This window comes from Brassica rapa, chromosome A01 (genome assembly GCF_000309985.2).
Source record: "Brassica rapa cultivar Chiifu-401-42 chromosome A01, CAAS_Brap_v3.01, whole genome shotgun sequence".
Taxonomy (NCBI): Eukaryota; Viridiplantae; Streptophyta; class Magnoliopsida; order Brassicales; family Brassicaceae; genus Brassica; species Brassica rapa.
In genome coordinates, this window is record NC_024795.2 from 12,041,195 (window position 1) to 12,064,536 (window position 23,342).

At 32.4% G+C, this 23,342-nt stretch overlaps 2 protein-coding genes, 1 long non-coding RNA gene and 1 other non-coding gene across 11 annotated transcripts; 1 reads left to right on the forward strand and 3 right to left on the reverse strand.

Annotated features, from left to right (window-relative positions):
- Positions 1-4,172: 4,172 nt before the first annotated feature.
- On the reverse strand, positions 4,173-16,172 carry LOC103871707. 3 transcript variants are annotated; one of them, XM_033272325.1, is made up of 4 exons: positions 10,769-16,172; positions 5,586-10,631; positions 5,293-5,499; positions 4,173-5,199 (listed from the first exon to the last, which is right to left on the reverse strand). In XM_033272325.1, exons 2-4 carry the CDS (start codon positions 5,934-5,936, stop codon positions 4,543-4,545), a joined length of 1,215 nt encoding a protein of 404 aa, XP_033128216.1. In that variant the 5' UTR covers positions 5,937-10,631; positions 10,769-16,172; the 3' UTR covers positions 4,173-4,542. The 3 variants fall into 3 exon arrangements, with proteins under 3 accessions (XP_033128216.1, XP_033128220.1, XP_033128215.1); XM_033272329.1 differs by having other exon boundaries at positions 4,173-4,574; positions 4,684-5,499; XM_033272324.1 differs by having other exon boundaries at positions 4,173-5,499.
- On the reverse strand, positions 16,067-16,279 carry MIR9555B (microRNA MIR9555b). The gene has a single exon (NR_128620.1). It is a non-coding gene; the product is annotated as a microRNA MIR9555b (primary transcript).
- Positions 16,280-16,418: 139 nt separating this feature from the next.
- Positions 16,419-18,480, reverse strand: LOC103871722 (cytochrome P450 71A16). The gene is made up of 4 exons (XM_009150002.3): positions 18,031-18,480; positions 17,357-17,848; positions 16,987-17,265; positions 16,419-16,889 (listed from the first exon to the last, which is right to left on the reverse strand). The coding sequence occupies exons 1-4, from the start codon at positions 18,415-18,417 to the stop codon at positions 16,548-16,550; spliced, it is 1,500 nt and encodes a 499-aa protein (XP_009148250.1). The 5' UTR covers positions 18,418-18,480; the 3' UTR covers positions 16,419-16,547.
- A 248-nt stretch (positions 18,481-18,728) lies between these two features.
- Positions 18,729-22,988, forward strand: LOC103871732. Of its 6 annotated transcripts, XR_633569.3 has the most exons (7): positions 18,729-20,393; positions 20,542-20,607; positions 20,944-21,397; positions 21,526-21,635; positions 21,746-21,868; positions 21,950-22,008; positions 22,772-22,988. It is a non-coding gene; the product is annotated as an uncharacterized LOC103871732 (long non-coding RNA). The 6 variants fall into 6 exon arrangements; XR_004448245.1 differs by having other exon boundaries at positions 20,542-21,397; XR_001957647.2 differs by lacking the exon at positions 20,542-20,607.
- The last annotated feature ends 354 nt before the right edge of the window (positions 22,989-23,342 follow it).

Here is a 23,342-nt window from a genome sequence, read left to right on the forward strand (position 1 = left end):
CGTTATTGACAATTATTACAATGATTTTTTACTTTTAGTTTATTTTGTATTTGAAGTTTAATTTATTATTTACATTAGACATTTAAATATTTATAAATTTTATGTCTTGATATTTTAAAGATATCATAACTCTTACCTTGTTAGAGAAAATTTTAAATAGTCTAAACTATTTTTTGATATTTTGTATGTCAATTGAAAATAAAAAAATATAAAAACTAAAGTTAAGTATTTTCTAAATGTTTTTAAACATAAAATATATACATATCCAAACTATTATTTTAAGTTTTCAAAAACATTTAGAAAATATTAAACTTTAGTTTCTATATTTTTTTTACATAGTTGATATATTATTATATAATAAAATTAATTTATTTATTAACTCACGGTTCACCTGCGGTCGACCCAGTGACCCAGCAATCCGGTAAGTCATCCGGTTCAGTGTCCGGGTTGGGTTTTAAAACATTGCTCATAACTGATTTTAAAATATTTTTAATGATAAATTTTATAACAAATTATAAATTTAATGCTTAAAGTTTAAATATAAGTAAAAATTTTGCTACATGAATGTTTAATTTGGAACAATAAACTAAATGCAAAGTCTTCTACTTTATTACATTTAATTCTGAAAAACGCTGATCATATTTATTTCAAAAACATTCTGCATACATTGGCCAAGGTATTAAAGACTTTTAAAAAAATGTTTCAAAAAGAAAAGTCCATCGTTAATACAAAAGTTTTCAATTTTATGTCAAATACTGACCGAATACTTCCGGCAATCAAGTTTATTTGCCAAGTTTTGAGGTTTTGATTTAGTGGATTATATTTTTGGTATTTGAAGTGGGAAAGTTTAGGATTTAAATAATTTGGTCAACTATATTTGAATAATGCAACATATAGGATTTATGATGCAATCATTTGTAAGCAAAACTTCTGTTTGGAAGTGACGACTGGTAAAAACAATGATATTAACAGATATGTATTGTTTTTATTTTGAAGTTTGCAGAATCCAATAAACGTTCAAGCTTGGTATTGCTGGAACATCATTCTCAATATACAAAGAGATGGTATATCTAATCTATAAAAAAGGAAAATTAGTGTTGATGCAATTGAAGTTTGTTTAAAATGTAGATGTTACTTTGTTATTTAATGATACGTTATGTTTCATTAGGAAGACATTATGTTACTTTTAAAATAAAAGAATTACGTAGCTGTAATGTAGGTGTTTCTGTTTAAATAAAAAGAATTTCGAAAATACTGATTTTAATTAAAAGCATATGTTTAAATAAAGTTAGTGGCAGTGTATTGTAAATACTTTAAAACTCTAAGGTGACCTCAAAAAAGGTCCTTCAGTTTTAATAGTATTGATAAATGTCAACATGGGCCTGTTATTATTGTATAGCTGTTTGTACTGGTCTGACCAAACCAAAACTGTACCGAAATTTAATATGAGTTGCTGGAAAATGGGTATTTTATTCCCTAATTATTTGAAACTAGCATATTTAATCTCCAAATATTGTTTGCGCAAAATTATTTCTGAAATAACTGTTGATTGCGTAAAATCGGACTTTAAATAGCTAACTGTTAACATATAAATTGAAAACTAATGATTTCCGTCCAAATGTAAAATACACTAATTTATATTTGACGCTAGTAATATTAGATGTTTTGTAATACATAATATAAATGAGTATAAGCTTTCCTATATTTAAATAATTGTTTGTTATCAAAATTAACAAAAATTAAAGTAAGATCACTTATATAGATTGTTGTGGATCTCTGCTTTAGACAATCTATGTTGTGCATTAGCAATACATACATATATACTTTTCTTATAATGATTTATACGTCCTCACAAAACCATGTAAATATCTCTAACTAGTTTTATCCAACTTGATAAATTTTCTTCACTCAAATTTAAGAAATCGATTGATATTTTGACTTTGAAACTTACATAGATCATAATAGAAAACTAGATTATAATCTGCGCCCTCTGTTGGATAAATATTTTTAAAATATATTGTACTTAAATATTATAAACAATATACATTTTGTTATCAATAACTTTTTTTACATTTGATAAGAGGTGGGCATTCGAGTACCATTTGGTTCAATTCAGTTTGGATCCTTGCAGGTTTGTTTGGTTCAGATCTTTGTACAGGTTTGGTTCGGATTTGAGTCCGGATAACCTATTTATTTTTTTTCAAAAATTAAAGTTCATATATACTTTAAATTTTTTAAAATCTAAAAATAAAAATAATATATAACATATAATTTTAAATTTTTGGTTTGGATCTTTGTGCGGGTTTGGTTCGGGTTTGAGTCCGGATAACCTATTTAATTTTTTTTTCAAAAATTAAAGTTCAAATATACTTTAAATTTTTCAAAATCTAAAAATAAAAATAATATATAACATATAAATTTGAATAATGTATGCCAAAATACTTAAACTCAACATAAAATTTGGTTTAGCTTAAATATTTGAATAGGAAATCAATATATATTTTAAATATCGTTTAGCTATTTTAAACATGTACTTATAAATATTTGTATATATTTCCAAGAATTTTGGACAACTTAAAAATATCTTATATATTTTGTATATTATTTTAGATATAAATTAAAAAATAATTAATGTATTTATGTATATAAATCTGGTTCGGATATATTCGGATCCCCAAAATATTTTGGTTCGGATTGGGTTTGGTTTTGGTTCTCTAGATACCAAAATATTGAACCCATTCGGATATCTAACCAATTTTGGTTAAAGTTGAGTACTATTTTTTGGATTCAGATTTTTTGTCCAACCCTATATTTTGTTGTGCAAAAATTTTAAACGTAAATGATGATGATTCATACTGATTTTGGGTATGCAATAAATTTCAAACCAAAACATATTTTACTATGTACGTGACGTGACCCATTAAGTTAATCATTAAAAACGGTTTTAGACTCATTTAAGGAAAACAACGGGCTGAACTTAAAAAAGTTATTATTCAGATTGTCAATCGATACTTCCAAATATTTTATGTTGGTGTTCTGACAAATAGAAAGGGGGTTAGGGTTAGGAAAGCAAATTTATTGTGCAATCCATCTTCTTACTAGGTAATTTCAATAGCTTCGAAATAAATCATAATTGTGTTGATCTCTTGTAAGATTTTCGAACAATATTAATTAATAAAATCTCAATTAATATATAGAAGATTAGAGTAATCATATAAATCAACATAATACCTCTAGTTTATTTACAATATATATATGGTAAATAAATCAAAATAATCATTTTGTTTATTTTATATGGTAGTATATAATTATATTTCAATGATATTGAAATAAATATATAGTATATTTAATATAAATATATATTATTGAGACTTTCTACTCATATGGTTTTATTAACATTTGTATATTTGATGTAACAACAAATTTAAACCACTAATCCTAAAATTTACGTTGTGATATTTTTTTGATATAAATTTCAAAATTAAAATATTAAGATCTCAATATTTTTTCAATGCAAACTTTAAAATTAACATATTTATGTATTTTTAAATGGTACATAGTTTAATTTAAACAATATTAATATATATATATATATATTCTTTAATATGAATATCTATTAAATAAAAATCCATATTAATACGATTTTATGATCAATATTGTATCTTTTTATAACAGGACAAAAATCGTTAGTTTTCCGTTTATACTTTATATCTTAACTATTGATTATTTCAAGCCCAATTTTGTGAAGTCGGCAAGTAGTCCGGGAATAATTTTGCGCAAACAATACTTTGATATTAAATGAGCTAATTTCAAATAGTTGGAGAATATACCAATTTTCCCGAAAAAATTGCTTGTTAAATATTTTATTTTCTTTTGATCAACAAGGGACCACGGGCTCAAATCTACACTATTTTTTGGGCCTGTGTAAAAGTCAAGTACTATTCTTGCAATTAAAAGTGTACCATTGATTTGAAAATTTTGGATCTTGATACCTAGGCCTATTGACACCTTGAGACCTAGATATAAAGCTATGGGGCATTATGAGTTGGTTAAGTTAGTTTCTATTTTTGAAAGCCTTTTCAAAAAAAAAAAAAGAAGAAGAAGTTAGTTTCTATTTTTCACTGATGAAATAAAGAATCGGAAATAAAACTTAAAGCTCATTTGCTATTGGCTTATTAGAATTGTTAAATTCTTTTTTTTTTTTTCTTCTTCTTTACTATCTAGTTTTCGACCTAGTGAAATCGAATAAATGACAGATATACCAACCCCTTGGTGCTGCCTCTCGTTTCAGCACCACACTAGTAGATTTTTTTTATTTTTCTTAGGAACATGGATTTGACTAACACAAACAAATTATCCAAAAATATCAAAACGTCAATGAGAATTGTAAAAGATGAAAAGCAAGAATCAAGATTTAAGACGTGATATCTCTTCTACTACATATAGAGGTTTTGTTCTTCCTTGAACCATTCTTCAGTCTACATATAGTGTCTAGACTGGTCTATGTTTTTTCCAGTAATATCTCAGATCAGTTAAGAATTTCTAAATCACACTTGTTGCACGTTCCCCTGAACCTGCAACAACCACATAACCAAGAACAAGGAAAAAAATAAAATAATTATTTGTAGCAAATCTAATCTCAAATAATGTTTTCTTGGGAAACAAGTAGTATTCGGGACTCACATCAACATGTCTACCGTAGTTGGTATTGGTCATAACTGTGCTGGTAGATCCGCACTCACTCTCCATAAGCGAAATGTTTGATCTGTCGAGCTTAGTCGCTATCCACGGATAATACTCATAATGACTTTCCTTTCCTAATTGAGATGAAGCTCTATGCACCCGTACGGCCTTAAGTACACCGTTCCTCGGTGCTTCCACGGAAGATTTTCTCCTCGCGCTCGTATGCTTCTCGTACATCTCGTAAGGTCTCTGCTTCGGCGCACTCTGAGACCGAGCCTTGGCTTTAGAAGACTGAGTATTAGCCATGTAATTTGGGAAGAGAGGATAGCCGTAAGAAGACAGAGTATCTCCATTGTAATACTCTTTGAATCCGAAACACTGAGGACTGCGTTGAGCTCTGTTGAACGAGTTACAATCCTCGAAATGGCGAGGACTCATATCGGTTATTGAAGGCGCCGGAGAGTAAAATCTGGACTGAATCTCCATTTCCACAGTCTCGATGTTCTTGTCATTCTCCTGCAATAACAAAAACAGAGGAGTCAAAGTTGGAAACTTTAGGATCTGGGTGTTGTCAAGATTGAATTTTGAGATCTGGGTTAGATCCATTACGTTGTAATGAATCGGTGTTCTTTGATTTGTGGATTTTGGTGTTGAATTCCCTATCATACGAATCCTCTGTTCTCGAGCTTTAGCCTGAAGTGTAATCAACGCTTGCATGCATCTAAGTGTAGCTGTTGCTTGTTTCCTCACTAAATGACCTCTCACAAGTGCTTGCAATTTCACTAACCCTTTTAAGGCTCTTAATGCTTTCCTCGCCTGCCCCCAAAAAAGTTTAAAACTGATTCGTTAAAAAAAAAAGGAGAAAAAATATATTTTGGAGTTTAGTTTTTTTCAGTGTTCACCAAATGGGAACGATAGTAGGCCTGAATCTTCACTGCTGCAAATTCTTCAACAGCCATTGCAATCTCCGCGCCCTTGTTCTCATCATGTTCAGTGTCCACGTTTGCGACCTCAAATGGTTGTGGCGGTGGAGGCAGTGACGGTTGAGCCGGTGGAGATGAAACTTTGAGGGTAGAAGCACAAGCTGGTGGTCTAGCGGCGGAAGAACGTCTAAAACTCCATCGACGTTTCTCTTTAGGAATGCCTGGAACCGGTGAAGTGAATCCACCACACTCACTCTGGATAATCTTTTCCTTTGATCTCTCTTTCTTTCCCGTTAAGAAATTTCGAATCCACTTGCTTGTTTTCCCCATTATATTTTCTGAAAATCTTTGCTCAGACTACCATTATACGTCAGAGAAGAAGAGATCGTGTAATGGATGCGTGTGTTTGGTTTTGAGAGGTTATAATGGGACTCGCTTTTTAAGACATTGTACGGGAAGAACTCTTTAACTGCTTTTTTTTTGACAGTTTAACACCGTAACTACCCATCACTCAAGAACATTCATTTTCCCGTTCTTTGCATGCTCTTATTGGTTGAATTTAAGTGGAATTTATGTTGGAAAGTATAATTACATATAATTTGTCTCTGTGTACAGTTTTCTCTTTTGTTTTTGGTTTGTAGAACTAAAAAGTATGGTAATGTAAAAATTCATGGGAATAATACATAACGTGATGTAGAATTATCGGTTTATTACGGTACGTTTTGAAGATATGTATAGGCTAATTCGGGAGAAAAGGAATAGTGGAAACTCGATGGCCAGGCTCCGATTGTTTGAGACTTTGAAGACTTTTACTGCAAGGCTTTTGAATTTAATGTGGCTGTTAAAACTGTTACTGTTAAATTTTTTAATATGGTTTTAGAAATATTAAAAACATCAAATTGTGGCTTTAAGAAAAACAAACAAGAGTAAAATCAGTTATTTTGGCTGTAAGGAATTTTTTTTTTCGGTAAAAATTGGGAGAAAACTCCCAAAATTTATTCAAAAGAAAACAGACTTCAGTTTACAAGAACTAGTCGTAGTCGGAGAGGTCTAACAACATCCTCTTGTAATAAAACAGCAACCTCAATCGGTACCTCATCAAAGCTACAAATCCAAATGGAAGAGAAAAAACAAGGTTAGCCAAACCATCAGCTAAGCAGTTTACAGACTTTAAAGAGTCTAAAACCTGATTGGAAATAAATTGACTTTAAAGACTTTATAATTAAGCTAAAGCCTCAACAGCCATCACAGCTTAATCACCAATCGAAAATCTTCAATAATCAGATTCGGTTAGATAGATTCCTTGCCTACTTCGTTGGATATCAGAATATACTAAAAGACCGTTTTTAGACAACTCATCCTTTGGAGTCACTTAACTAATAACTCAAAAACAATATTTCACTGCACAACCCGAACTGTAGATGGGAGACGATCGTGTCATAATCTGGATTCAAATTTGATATTTTGCATGTATGTGTGTGGTAGACGAGAAAATACACAAGTCCAGAACGTGAGACTCGCGATTGATGAGCCATGTGAAAAAGGGTGAAGCAGAATCCGTGTGAAATACTTTCTCATGATCGTAACTTGTATTTTATATATACTTTTAAGAAACTTTTATTTATTTTTATATAAACGTCGTTCTGCATTCATGGATTTTAGCATGAGATATATATTACTAAAAAGTTATTATATTTGGAATAATCAAAACACGGTTGGCTTGAGTGCCCCCACATTGAAATATATGAGAAAGGATGTTTGAAATGTTTTTATGTAAATAGGCCCTGAATTTATAAACAAAAAAATTTAGGCCTCCAAGCTTTTGAAATCTTTTACTAAATGGTTTAGGATCTCCAAATTCTCAGGACCGGTTCTAGTTATAGTTTGTGGTCAGTCGAATGGGACTGTTAATATATGACCACATGATTTAATAGTTTTTAGTAATCACAGCTGTTGAACTGAAATTCAAACTAGTTTTGTATTACTTTTTTTTTAATGAAATGTGAAATTTTTTGGTAGGAATAAAATAATAGGTATTTACAAAAGAATGTGAAAACTACATGATGAGGCTATAGAAAGAAGCAATACTTTATGAAAATCCTATGATCCGCCCTATATCGAAGAGAGCTGATCCTGTTCCGTATGGCTTTATCAACAATCTCAATAGCTTGGTCCACCGTACGAAAGCCTGTCTGGTGTATGTGCTCATTCCTCTCCTTCCACATATAGTAAACACAAGTCTGAAACACCATTTTATATTACTATTGTCATGTAAATTATGCATGCATGTCTCAAGTGTGTATAAAAATTAAACCAAAAAAGTGTGTATAAATTTGATATTTCGTAACTTTTTTTTTTTTTGCTTTTCAGTAGAAATCTGAAATCTCTTAGAACTTAAAACTTGTAATCATATATTTGAAAGATTTAAGAACTATGCCATTTCAGTAAGTGACCCAAAATGTTAACTATACTTATCTTTTATGTCTCGGTCTTATTGAAGTATAATCTAAAGTATTTGTTTCCGTGGAAAGAAGAGATAAGTTTCTTCTTTAAAAGTTTCAAGAGAGTTTTTGTGAAATTCTTCTAATATTTGTTACTCTTTCATTGGTTCTTTTTTAATATTAAAACTTATGTTAAGAAACTCAAATGAGATTCGAGTTTTTACCCATTGAAGATGGCCTAAATGTTTAGCTTTGGAAAACAACGACGGGTTCTTCCAGACAATTCGCGTTTGAATAAGTTGTTGAAGTTGACAAAATCTCTTAAATGTGCTTATTATTATACAGGAAAATCAGATACCATGATGAAAATAATTAGTTGTACTGTATTTCAAGTTATATATATCGCAAGTAGTCCGTACACATTGAATTAGTCAAATAATTAGTTGTATTCGTTCTACCAGTACCGTATCTCATTAAATCTGATTCATACCTCGCATAAATGATATCGTAAACGGCAAAGCAAAACAATAAATTAAATTAATAGCTATATTAGTACAAGTAAAAAAGAAATTAATGTCTTTTTTTTTACAACAAAATAATGTCTTTTATTTAGTGGAGATTTGGAACTATTAAAGTTATAACCGGTTATTAGAATCTGGTTTAAGTTGGTTTAAGTTTCCTTTTGCTTAACCAGCTGTATATATATATGATTGTAAGTGTACAGTGACAGTTTGAGCTGAATAATACATTTTTGACACTTTCATAACAAACTATCTTCTCGATTCATCACCTTCATCACATCTAATATGGTATCAGAGACTTTTTGATCTCCATTGATTCCGCTTCGTCTCATCATTGCTTCAGCTCCACTTTATCCTTCTTTGATTCCGCGATTGATCATGAGGAACATATAAAGGACTCTCTGGCCTTGAATGTGAACTAATCTCATTAGGAATTGCCGAACTGGCATTCCATTTATGAAAAAGATAAAACACAAAAAGTTTACGTAAGAAAATATCAACTTTCAACTTTAACTTCAATTAGGGTTTACAAGCGAGCTTATATACAATAATAAGAATACTCTAGACCTTTTATCTTTACAGCTAATAGAAACAGTTGTAAAGAAAATCACACAGCTTCAATAGCTTGGAGAGGATAGAACTGGTTGCTTTTTCTTGTCTCCACTTTTTCTGTATACTCTGCTTTTATTCCTCTGTATTTTAAACAAGATGACCGTTTGGACAGTAGCTGAATTTTTTTTGGGTGATATGTCTTCTGGGCTTGAACGTCGTGGCCCATCTTCGTATTCTCACCTACATTCCCCCTCAAACTTGGGTGGGGGTTGATCAACACCAAATTGCACCTTAACTCCACAAAAGCCTTTCTTGGTAAAGGTTTGGTAAAAATGTCTATGGTTTGTTGTGAAGCTGGAATGTGCTTAGTCTCAATCAGATCAAGAGCTATCTGTTTTCGGATATAATGATAATATATATCAAAATGTTTAGACCTCTTGTGTAGTGCTAGGTTTGCACTCAAATAGACGGCTGATAGATTATCATATCGGAGAAGTGTGGCATGAGGTTGAGAGATTCCCAGGTCTCTAAGCAGTAATGAAATCCAGGAAATCTCTTCTGATGTGGCTCCTAGTGCACGGTATTCAGCTTTTGTTGATGACTTAGAAACTGTAGGTTGACTTTTTGCCAACCATGAGATTAAGTTAGGACCAAGAAGAGTACAAAAATCAGTCGTAGACATCCTTGTTTCAGTGCAACCCACCCAGTCTAAGTCACAATAGACTGACAGAGTGAAATATCTCTCTTAATATGCAAACCCAACTCCATTACCCCTTTTAAGTATCTCAAAATCCTTTTAAGAAGACCAAAATCAGATATAGTAGGTAGATGCATCCTCTGACACACATAATTAACCGCATACTGAATGTCTGGTCTGGTTATAGTAAGGTATTGGAGCTTACCAGCTAGACTTCAAAAGTATGTTGGCTCAGCGAAAGGTGTTGGATCAAGCTGCTCGATTCATTGAGGAAGAGGTGTTGGCATAGGATTGCAATCACTCATAGCCGCTTGATGTAGAATATCTTCGACATAGGATTTTTGATGTAGAAAAAGACCTCCAGAGTGAGATTCTATCTCAATACCCAAGAAATATTTATGAGAGCCCAGAGATTTGTGTTTCATAGGATAAAGCCAAGTGAATCTTAAATATTCATCTATAAACTCTGCATAATATTGAAATCCTTGATTGGATACAACTCGAGAAGGACCCCACAGATCACAGTGAACCCTCTCTAAAGACTGAGATACATTTGAAACTGGAGAAAAAATTGTAATATACTACTCTTCCACATCTGGCAAGGCCCACAAAGGGGGGTTGTTCTGCTCTTATTCATCATAATCTCCTTACTGCTACTGAATTGTTGAAGAATCTTCGGATTTGAATGACCTAGACGATAGTGCCACACTGCTTCAGACGCCACAACCTGCCTATCTGAGAAGTTTACTTCAAATCCTCTGTTCTCCAATCGATAAAGACCATTACTTCTTGGTCCCTTGGCTACCACTGTCAGCTTATCCAGATCAATAACATAGATATCATTAGCATCAAAGAACACCCCACAGTTTTGATCATCACACAGTTTTGAGACATACAACAAGGATTTCTTAATAATAGGACATACCAACACATCAATAAGAGATAGAGTACCTGAAGCTGAAGAGATAGATAGCTGTAAACCCAACATGTGTGGTAGGTAAGAATGCTCCATCCCCTACCATAACTACATCACTTCCTTCATACGGGTGAGCTTCTTGCAGATTTGTTGTGGATGAAGTAACATGTGCAGAAGCCCCGAAATCTGGATACCATTCCTGACCATTCTCATCAGCCACACGGAGAGATGCATAAGCAGCTGCACCTTGATAGTTATTGTCAAAGCAGTTATAACATTTTAAAGCCGTGTGGCTGGTTCTTCCACATATTTCAAAAACTGGTCTCTCTGCTGAACTTCCTGAACCAGATTGGTGCTGAGTGAATCCACGACCTCTAGTTGAGTAGCCTCCTCTACCTCGAGTAAACCCTGTACGTCCTCTGCCTCTGTAGTTGGGGTTGCACATCGGAGCTGTGTTCATGTACTCTTGTTGGGACTGCTTAGGTTAAGTGTTGAAAGCCAGGTGCGGAGTGACCTGAGCTTGTTCTTCATACGTCTGGAGTTTATAGTCAAACCCTCAGAGATAACATCGTTGAATGTTGCTGAAGGAATCTTGGTCAAGGAGCTTTGAATCACCATTGCTATAGGATCATATTCTCCTGTAAAACCATTGAGAAGCCAAATATTTTCATTAACTCCTCAATAGGATTACCAATAGCAGTCAGGGAATCGCAAATGGCTTTGAAATCTCTGCAATAGGTCGCCAAAGTCTTGTCCTTTTTGGTTAATAGTTGAAAGGCTTCTGCGCAAAGAGAACTCTCTTGCAAGAGAACTTTTGTTAAAGTTCTCACTCGCGAGATGTGGTACGAGTATGAACCGTTCCCAACACCTCTTCGGAAAGCGTACCAAAGATCCACGATCGCACGAGCTGGTTGGAACAGAACCATGCTTCGTATTGAGGATTGGGTTCCTCCAGCTGAACGTTTCCTTGCATCACCGTCCTCGTTTGTTGAGGAGCCGCAATGGAACCATTAAAAAAGCCCACAAGCTTCTGACTTGAGAGAAGAGATTCGAACTGGATCTTCCTTAAGAGCTAGTTCCCATCATTGAGCTTCAATGTGACCGAACTCAGAATATGGACATTACTAGGAAAATGATAAGGATTTAGGTTATCCGCCATTGATGTCACCTGTTAAGGTTCACAATGGTTCTGATACCATATGAAGAAGATAAGAACACAAGAAGTTTCTGTGAAAAATATGAACTTTCAACTTAAGTTCAATTACAGTTTACAAGCAAGCTTATATACAATGATAAGAATACTCTAGAACTCTTATTTTTACAGCTAATAGACACAGCTGTAAAGTAAATCACACAGCTTCAATATGTTGGAGAGGATAGAACTGGTTGCTTTCTCTTGTCTTCACTCGTCCCGTACACTCTGCTTTTGCTCCTCTGTATTTTGAACAAGATGACCGTTTAGACAATAGCTGAATTTCTTTTGGATCATATATCTTCTGGACTTGGACGTTGTGGCCCATCTTCATATTCTCACCTACACCATTGTCATAGACGAAATTTACAAATGACACAAAAACTTGCATATTTTGCTTTAAGGACATTGTAAGGCTTATAGTCAAATGATCATTTCGCCCTTGCAATAAAAATAGAACATCTGAAGAATATGTTTTGAGTCACTAATATGAATGTGATTTTCAAGGGTTTCTACATCAATAGAACATATGTCACCACTTTTACAAACTAGAACTATAACTTTGAATGCAACAGTTCTATAGATCATATCATAACATGGGATTACTGAGGAATAAGATTCTATAGAGGCTCTAAATGGTGATCTAGAGAATGAGTGGGAATAGTGAATTCCTTATCATTCCTTATAATTTACACCATTTACAAGGAATATTGGTTCTTTATGGTTCTTTAACATTCTTTAAAATTTAAGAAATAATAGACTACACAATTATTCCTTATCAAATTAGAAGAGAAATAGATTTTCCTCTTTTTTTGGTTCCTTTTCATTCATTTCTTTTTTATTCTTTATATTTCTTTACTGCTAAATAGTTAGAACTAGAGATTTTGTAAGTTTGTATTTAATAACTTCAACAAGTTCCTTTCACTGACAAGTTATGATAGTTTAAGGACAGCAGATCATGTGTTTTCAGTTTACATTGATAACATTAAAATGCTTCGTAAGCCCTCTAACAAGTTCCTTCGCCTAATTAAACATAGTAAGAGAAACTAATATGATTTGTTGTATTATTTTCAATTGTGACCATTGCAAGCCCATTTGATAATCTCTTATTTTTTCTTTGATTTGAAATAACAATTTGGGGTTTTCGGCATAATAAATCCCCACCCCTTTAGTTTCGACATAATTAAGCTCTAACTGGATTAAGATCTGCGCATTGCGCGGGATGAGCATGACATATATACAGTAAATTATTTTATCTAGTATATTTTTTATATATTATGAAATAATAAATATATATTTAATAATTAAAATTTAGTAACTATTACATATATAATTAAACTGGTGCGAACATATAAATCAATTTTATTAATTCAAACAATATTTTTTCTATTTGATAGGATATATAATTAAATTTAAATAATATTAACATAGTGTATTTTTAAAATTAATGTCTATTAAATGATGATTTCTACTTATATGGTTTTTTGAACATTTGTATCTTTTATAGCAAAATTTTTAAGTTACTGAAAAAAAATTCCATTGTAAGATTAATAGTTTATATAATGAGAAAATTTAGAGAAATGCATTTAAATAAGAATATAATTTCAAAACTACACCCTTATTTAAGTTTTTGAAAAATACACTTATATATATATATATATTACATTACTAAATTGCCCAATCTTAATATTTTAATATATTGTTTAAAAAATGTTTTAAGAAAAAAAATCGTTAGAAAATCTACCAATTATCCCTTTTAATATATCTACCCAATATCTTTCCCATATTTTTTAATAATATCTTAAAATATTTTATTATTTTGAAAAACAAAGAACTCAGGACCCGACTCGTCTTCTCGTCTTCTTCCTTCCCGTATCTTCTCTATTTCTGAATTCTTTTTTTCTTTTTTTTTCTCTAATTTCCCAGTTTTTTTCCTCTCATCTCACTAAGAAGTTTGTTGATTCATGAATAAAATTTCAGTTTCTAATTCTAATTCGGATAATAACTTCATGTGCTTTTTGCAAAATCCGAGACTCGGTAGCTCCGCCATGTGGTTTGGACATAGCAGCTCTCTGTAAGTGAGTTTGTTTTCTGGGTTTCGGTGGTGGAAGATAGGATCTAGCTTCGGACAGAGGAGGTAGGTTTGCTTGAGGCCGAAGAAAGATGTGAACTTGGCGATGAAGCAAGTGAAAAGGGAGTTGTAATTCTGTTCGTGTTTCTGCTTAGCTTCGTAGCAAAATTGTTGGCCGCCATTGATGTTGGGCTCCTATATGCTAGCTTCGCTGCTGTAACTGTGTGTGTGTGTGTGTGTGTGTGTGAGAGAGAGAGAGAGAGAGAGAGAGAGAGAGAGAGAGAGAGAGAGAGAGAGAGAGAGAGAGAGAGAGAGAGAGAGAGAGAGAGAGAGAGAAGAGAGAGAGAGAGAGAGAGAGAGAGAGAGAGAGAGTTGCCTATCAACACCAGCAATGGATCCCCATCAAAAAGTCAAGCCATTAATTGTCTGATCCTTGTTTTTTTGTTTCTCTGGATGAGTCATCTCACCATTCGTCTGAGTATGTTCGGCATGCCATCTTATCCCTCCAGCAGTCATTCGTCTGAGTATGTTCGGCATGTCATCTTATCTCTCCAGCAGTCTGCTCAGATTGATACAATCTTTTCAATCTGTCTGTAATTGGTAGGTACCACATCTTTTGGTACGGTACCCTATTACGCCATCGTCCTTGTGGTTTGAATCGTGACTTTTTGCAGAATCGACATTCTTCTAACTTCTCATTATCTCCCCAATAGATCATGCAATTGTCGATGCAAACGTCTATCATCTCCGAAGGCAACCCAAGACTATAAACCAATTGTCGATGCAAACGTCTATCATCTCCGAAGGCAACCCAAGACTATAAACGAGTTTTTGAATCTCGTAATAAGAATCAGCAGACACATTGTCTTCCGGCAAATACTCTTTAAACAAGTCTTCTCATGCATCCATGCAAATTTCAGGTAGATTGTGATCAGTTTTAATATTCATCATTCTAACATCCAACAACAATTTAGAGAGACCTTCTCTACAATCACTGTAAATTGGATGATTCACAGCATCTAACATTTCATAAAACTTTTTTGCATCTATGTTAGGTTCTTCAACTTCATCATGAGCTACAAATGCATTTGCTACTATATCATGAACCCTATCATAATCTACCATCTGCTCTTCCTGATGGTAACTATGTTCATTAGGCAAATGATCAACCGGTTCATCCTGAAAATTTCTATTACTACTATTAGCTTCATTCCCATAGTTATAACATTCTCCATGTTGAAACCATATATAGTAATGTGGCATGAAACCTCTATTTATAAAATGTTTCCATACATTTTTACGAGTTGCCAATTTTGAATTGTTGTTCGACAAGGACATAACATCTTACCGCTTTTCTGGGCGACTGGTGTAGAATCTGCTTGATGCATAAATGTTTCCAGCCCTTCGAGATATTCTTTCGGCACTCTCATGTTAGTATCTCTGTGCATATACATTCACTTCTGCAACTCGAATATATTCCCATCACCCGTAATATTTTTTCTTTCGCGTTTTTAGTTTTTTTCTTTTTGGTGTGTTTCAAATGAAACACAAATGCCATACTTATAGGAAATTTTCAAAATTGGTAAGTGAAAATTTACTAGGAATTTACGAGGAAATATAGTTAGCTAGCCGAAACAAAAAACATGTTTAAAACTAAAAAGTCGGTGCACTCGAGATATCAACACTAAATAGACGTAAAATATTTCGTCGTAAAGTTCTCATTACAGGTACGTCTACATTACGATGAATCCTTGTTTCCTCGTTAAAACCACGTTACGTTGTGTCGGTTATAGACGAAATTTTATTGTCGTTAATTTACGATGATTTATTTTTTCCTCGTAAAGTACTCGTAAATAGGACATAAACTTACGAGGACTTTTTTTCCGTTAAAGTTTCGTTTTCTTGTAGTGGCTTAAATTTAAGAGAATAGGTAAAGTTATATTAAAAAGATAGCATTTAATTCATTTAAGGTTAATGGCATTTGAATGTAAATATTAGGAAAATGTTAAGGTTAAATTCTAACGCGTGCTCCGGCTTTTGTCATTTTGTAGTCTCTAGAGCAACATTATTGGGGGTTTCTTGCTCTTAGGTTTTTAAAATACATGTATGTATATATATATTATATATGCGTATATAATTGCAAGTTTCTAAACTTTATGGGAAACCCAACCGAAAGTTTCTTACCGTAAAGCTTAGAACCCCGCAATTACATATACATATATAATATATACATATACATACATGTATTTTAAGAATCTAGGAGCAAGAAATCCCCAATAATATTGCTTTAACGCGTGCTCCGGCTTTTGCATGTGGAAGTACGTTTTTTTTGGGAAGTACGTTTGTGCAAGCTCTTTGAATTCATTATTTAATAAAACCAGAATTATAAAAACTACATAGTGTTGAATATAAACGGAAGACAGAGAAAACATGAGTCTTGTCTTATTCAATATGGCACACGGTATAACATCACGGTTTAAACAAAAGATAAGAAGGACATACAATGGACTATTTTAAGTTGGCAACATATATGCTCTTATATGGAGAACTCTTACAAGGATATTGTAGCAGAAAATGGAGAGACAATAAGAGGGAACTTGCGACAAACATCGAGACCAGTTGCTTCAAGAAGATCAGGCTTATTATCCCCCTTTGGCCCTCCTTCGAATCTTAAGTTGAACCTCTTCACAAGGTTGGCCAATGTGAGCTCGACCAAGGGTAATGCTAAACCATCCCCAGGGCAACGTCTTCTCCCTGATCCAAATGGAAAATACTTGAAGTTTTGTCCTTCAAAATCCAAAGGAGAATCAAAATGCCTCTCTGGCCTAAATTTTTCTGCATCTGGTCCCCAAGTGGCAGTGTCTCGTTGGATTGCATATAAATTGATTAGAACCTGTACATGTTTTGCAAAGTATATATTCTTAGAAAAAAAAGCTTAGAAACCAACTTTACCGTTTAGAATTTTGTTTTGTAATATGCAAAGACTTTACCCTTGTTCCTGCAGCTATGTCATATCCATTTACTTTGACATCGTCACTAACTAGTCGGGGAATTAGTGGACCGGAGGGATGTAACCTAAGCACCTCCTTGATCACCATATTTAAATAGTTCATTTTCTCAACTTCTTTCTCAGACACATATAAATTATGCTTCGAAACAGAAAGAATCTCATCTCGGAGTTTCTTCATACACTCTGGATGTCTCAATAGCTCCGTCATAGTCCATTCCATCAGTGTGAAAGTTGTTGCTGATCCCGCAAACAACAATTCCTGGAGATATCAATAAAACAAGTTTAGTTACTTTGTTTAGTGATAATCAATAAAATTTTCTTGAAAAATATTAAAATAGACTTTATTATACCACGAGGAGAATTTTTAAACCGGCTCTGTCAAGCTCAAATGGTGTTGTCTTATCTTTTTGAGTAGATAGCAATATATCAACAAAAGCTGACATGTCTTGGTCTGCGTCTTCATGTTCTTGCACAACTTTTTCAAGAAAAACATCAATCTCTTTATTGACTTTCTCCACTTTCTTATCCAGACCTTGGATCCAATCTATCCATGCCAAACTAGGAACGAATTCACCGAGAGGGTAAGTACCCAAAAGTTCATTGAATCTCCTCACTATGTTATTGGAATTATTTCCACCTTCCTCGCCACTATATTTTCTTCCCAATACAACTCTAGTTATTACATCGTTTGTAAGGGTGGTGAGGAGTGCGCTTAGGTTTACCGTTGAAGAGGAAGAACTCGCTTTTGCCAGCTTGTCCATCATCAAAGTGATCTCTTCTTCTCTTATATACCCAAAGGACTGAATCGTTTTCTTGCTAAAGAGATTCAAAGCGCAGAGACTCTGCATGCACCCCCAATAAAAAAAAAAATATTTAGCTTATGATTTTAAGATATAGTGAAGATCTAGTCATCCAAATTTTATAACAAAATAGAAAGAAAAAAACATTAGAGAGAAGTCACATAATCATCTCGTTGCATGGATGTACAAAACTTAGATTTATATTTAAACGACGAAAAACTTACCTTAACCTGCCTCCAATATTCTCCATAAGGGGCAAATGCCAAATCTCTCCCACTATTAAGAAGTTTATCGACCATTTTTGTTACCGGGCGGTTGGAGAACTTTAGATCGTGTGTTTTCAGGGCGTCTAGGGCTGTATCGGCTGAGGAGACTACAAGGGTGGGGACACGACCGAAGTACAGGATCATGAGTGGCCCATAGCGGTGGCTGAGTGAACAGAGGGCGCGGTGAGGGTGGAGACTTAGCTGGTGAAGGTTCCCGATCACCGGAAGCCGCCACGGAGATGGTGGTGGATTAAATTTGGTCGTGGTGGTCTGTCTGAGAAACGATTTTAGGAACATAAAGGCTAAGACGGTTGTTAAGGAGAGAAAGATTAATATAATATCCATCTCGATCTAACTGTCTATGATATTTGATTTCAAATTTTTGAATCTCGTTTGGATTTTGAGCATCTAGTCTCCTTTGCACTTCGTATTTATAGTAGTATTTAGTTTGGGTCATATCTCTTTAATTGCCATATAATAATATCGTAATACTAGATTTTGACCCGCGCCTTGAAAGCGCGGGATTATCTTTTATTGAAAATTCAACTAATCCGTCAGTTCACTAATATGTTAAGTCACAGGCGTTGGATTTTAGGTTCAGTTTCTGTTTTTTATTTGTGCCAATTCGATTGTGATTTTGTTTATACAGTCCAAAATATATAGGAACCGTTTGGTTATTTATGAACATGATTTTAGTTTATGTTGGATTATTTTGGTTTTTGGTTTGATTCGGATAATAACCTTAGGAACCTGATAAAATAGAGTTCAATTCAGTTTTTTCGTTTCCATATTTGGATAATTTTGAATAATTTGGATAAAAAAGTTACATTTTGGATTTTGTTAGATACAATATCAGATAACTCGGATAAATTTAAATATTTTAAACAATTTTTTTGGGTGATTCAGTTATTTCGGAAAATTAAGACAATTTTGAATATCTCGGATGATCAGTAGTAGAGTAATCTATTTTTGGGTGTTTCGGTTATAAGTAGTATTTTTAGAATATTTTACAACTTTAAACTAAGAATAATTAATATTTTGAGGTTCATCCTTCATATTCAGATTAATTATTTTGGTTTTATAGCTACAACATTTTTATTAGAATTTTAACATTTGAGTTTAGATGTCTATAAGTTATTTTATTTTTTTAGTATACATATTTTTCAGTCAAATATTTGTTAATATTTCTGGTTGTTTTGATATGGACGTTTGGTTTTCGGATATGTTCTAATTTGTAATTTTTTTAGTTTTTGATTTAGTTCTGATTTGATTGTGAGAGTTAGTTTTTGGTTCAAAAAGATATATAACTGTTTAGTTCTTTATAAACTCCATTTCGTTTTTTTTAGTTTTCGGTTTTGTTTAGAAAAAATGTTAGAAATCAACTAAAAATTTTAAGTTCAGTACAATTTATGTTTAGTTTATAATATTGATAATTTTAAAATAAATATAATAAATTATATTACTTTGCGTTCTCATTTATTTTACTTTCGTATTAATTCGGTTCTTATATGCATAATTATATAAATATTTTAGAATAAATGATATAGTATATCAATACAATTTAAATAAAGATGAGATTAGCTCAGCCATTATTTTCATTATTGTATATAGGCTTTTTCTTTAATATCTATACTTACATTTGGACTTTGTTTAATTTTAATTGTAAAACACGAACTGGGCTTCAGACAATATTGTTGCTTTGTTGGTCCAGAAATAGTCAATGTAGAGTTTTTTTTTTGTCAAAATGTCTAAAGTTATTGGGTGTGATTGGTTGAAGCTGTAGCTTTCTATTTTTTGCTATAAGATTTAGGCTTTAAATTTTAAACTTTGACTTTAATTTATTTTGGTGTAGAAAATTTTTCAAAGCACTAATTAAAAGCTCTAGAAAATTTTGCTTTCTAAAACTAACATATTTCTTATTTTAATGTTTTGGCTTTGGAATCAATTTTAAAAATAAAAACATGATTGCTTTTAAAAATGGCTATAGAAATTAAAAGTCTATTTACAGCTTCTAAATAAAACCATGATTGATTTAAAAGATGGTTTTAAAAATTAAAAAGGTTTTCTACAGCTTCTACAGACACTACCAATCACCTTCTATATTTTTTTAAAAAATTTGTGGTCTGAATAATCATGGAGTTATCCAGAAGAAAAATATCAGAAAGTAGTGTCTGTAAAAAAGAACAACCGACAGATAGATCTCTCCATCCAAAGCGATGATTCTGAAAAAACTCAAGAAATAAAAACAATAGGATTGAGAAGTTAAAGGATCAAATTTTTCCAGAAAGAGATCTTTCAAACATGCATTCTCTTCACAATCGGTAAGTTTTTGCTTTGATTAAAGATTTCTAGTGTCTCAATTTTTTTGTTTGTACTCTTACTCTGTATGTATTTTGACATGCAAGAATATCCAAGTTGTTAACAAAATAGTACAAAAGTACATTTATATGAAATCACCGATTTGTCCAGATTCGTTCAAAGCAAGGTTTAACTACAGATGAAGTTCACCTTTTCACATAATCCGACAAAATAGAAGTAAGTTTTAGATATAGCTATGGTTTAAAATAATTTTCTGGTTTTTATCCTTCTTTTCATATGTTGTACTTTTGAGATAGGACAAACAAATGAGAAGACTTTTTTTTTTTAATTAGCAACAACATTATCGTACTATAAAGACTCTAGAGAAGGTGAACTTTTTATTCTGTTTTGTTAGTCAAAAGACTCAAAACTAATAGAAATATTGTCAAAGTATAAGGTCTCTTGTTTTGTCCTTGAAAATACTGTTTGCTTGACTTAGTAGAAGTTTTGACCTGTAGACACAAAATAATTTTTGGATTTCTAAAAGAGCTATTTTGCTGTATTGTTCTATAGGAGTTTCATACTGCAAAGTCAGAGGATGACTGAAGTCTCACACTATAAAGATAAGTGTTCTCTTATAACATAGATTCTTTCTGTACTTTTGGAGCTTTTAGTATATTTTCTCTCTGATTTTCTTATATTATGCGTTTTCTAATGAATTTGTTTTAAATGTTCTTCATGGAAGTCCTGTAGTTGGATAAAATACAACAAAGAGGGAGCAAGTACGAAGTCTCAAACACTAAAGATAAGTTTTCTCCTTTGTCTATTGTCTTGAAGTTCTCGATCAGTCACATTATTAACGATTGCAGCATATATTAAATGTTACAATACTAATATGGTATTTTGTATTATAGTTCCCAAACGTTGTATGGTGGAATTCCATATTCTTTTCAATCATGAGCAACGGAAGAAGTGGTTAACAACATATACAGCACCAAAGCGTATTCAGCAGATCTTCTTAAACGCAGTAAGAGAATTGGTATTCTCAATGATATACCGTGAGGTCTAAAGACCTAATTATTATTTTGATTATCAATTCTTCTAACGCTGTTTTCTTATTATTAATACTCTCTTTTGTTTTGGTTTTTGTTTTAGGTTTTCTAAAGGGGAGTCCACAAAGATCAATACAAATGAAAAAGATTGTAAACTTCAGAAAATACCAAGTTTTGTCATCTAAAGAGTGAAAAAATCGAAACTGACTGAAGGTAAGAGTTTTATATCAACATAAAGCTTAATATGTTATATATATAGTAGTGTCATTTATAAACTTATATAAACATAAAGTTTCTAATATGATTTATATTGTAAATTTCAGGAATTACCATGAAATAGGACCCAAGATGTGTATCCATACACTTAGAAGATAAGTGTTTTACTCAAGACAGTTTAATACAGAGATGGCATGAAAGATAATAAATCCAAATCATGAAGGATAAACGTAAAACATGCAAGTATTTCTCTTTTTGTCTGCAAATATGATTTCTAAAGTCTCACCTACCCGGTAATGGTTGGTTTCCAGGTATGTACCACTTTGGCTTGGATCAACAATGTCGTTTTCCATGGCCTAATATCATCAACGTACGAAATCTTTTGCTTGGAAGACATTATATGAGAAACGTATAGAAAACAGCGTGTTTGCTTTGAGGCTACATGGTCATTATATATAAGAAACGTGAGGGCCGTGGGTTTAGGTTATTCGCATTCAATTTAGTTAGAAAATATAGGCCGTGAGTTTAGGAAAATCTCATATCTTGACCATCAAGTTTATTCAAGTTATGGAAAATTAGTTTTTCGGGTTTATTATAATGGATGTTTAAGTTACCAAAGTTCCCGCTTTCTTGTTTTGATTTTATGTAATTGATATGGTGAAGATATGGAACTATAACGATTGGCTGGGTATTTATGATTTAGTATATTCACTATTGTTATGTATATTAACTCCGGAAATCTGTTATGAAAGAAAGATTTGCAACTACAATAATCTGTTCAAGTATATTGCACAGTTGTTAATCCCGTTATGGGTATTTAGTATATCAAGTATCTTTATATACCGGCTTTTAACCCCAATAGTTATCCATATGATTTACATTGCACAATTTTAATAAATTAATTAATAAATAAAAAAAAAATCTGGTTTTGGGGTTTAGGGTTCGTTTGTAGCTTCATGCTATACATCTAAAATTGCAAGCTTCCATATATATATAAACACGATTGTTAGATATTCATAAAATTGAATAGAGCACCATGTATGGTTGAAGTTTGCAATTGATCGTAAGTAAAATATTGATTGGAAGTTATGAATGGTTAAAACATTGACGAATGTATAGTTTTAATGTTGAAGCTTGCAGTATCCAAAATTTGTGAGGAGACACCTAGCAAATTTAAATGTTTAAGCGTCAGTGTTGATGGAAGGAACATGATGATCTTCTTTTTTTTTTGTGAACATGATGATCTAGATTTCAATATACAAAAAATTGTTACATATTCTGCTAATGATAATCAGTGTGTTTAAGCTATTCTTGTGATGGTTTAAGAAAAAAAAAGGTACAACTTTGATATGTTTAGTTTTCAAACCGTCGCATAGTAGATGTGGCATAGTAGATGCGTAGCTATGGTTAATTAACTAAACTAAAAAGAGAAAAGTATTAAAAAGATAATGACCTGTTGAATTAAAATGATTATGTAAATAAAATCATAGGTTTTGTATTAGCCAGTGGCAGTTGCATGTAAATATTGTTAAAACAGAAGGGCACCTCAAAAAAAGGCCTTCTGTTTTAATAGTATTGATTGTAATTGGATTGTGGTTAGCTTTCATTGTAAGCAAAAACAACTCATCCATTATATATTAAAAGAATATCAATTCTAATATTTATTTTATTAGTTTACTAGATCTTGACTTGCATTGGGAGAGT

Excerpts from the sequence above, each read along its gene's own strand:
- LOC103871707 (XM_033272324.1), bottom strand. The coding sequence starts at position 5,936 with ATGGGGAAAACAAGCAAGTGGATTCGAAATTTCTTAACGGGAAAGAAA. Across the intron at positions 5,500-5,585 it reads CCTACTATCGTTCCCATTTG|GCGAGGAAAGCATTAAGAGC; the intron begins GTGAACACTGAA and ends TTTTGGGGGCAG.
- LOC103871722 (XM_009150002.3), bottom strand. The coding sequence starts at position 18,417 with ATGGATATTATATTAATCTTTCTCTCCTTAACAACCGTCTTAGCCTTT. Across the intron at positions 17,849-18,030 it reads AATATTGGAGGCAGGTTAAG|AGTCTCTGCGCTTTGAATCT; the intron begins GTAAGTTTTTCG and ends GGGTGCATGCAG. Across the intron at positions 17,266-17,356 it reads GTTTAAAAATTCTCCTCGTG|GAATTGTTGTTTGCGGGATC; the intron begins GTATAATAAAGT and ends TGATATCTCCAG.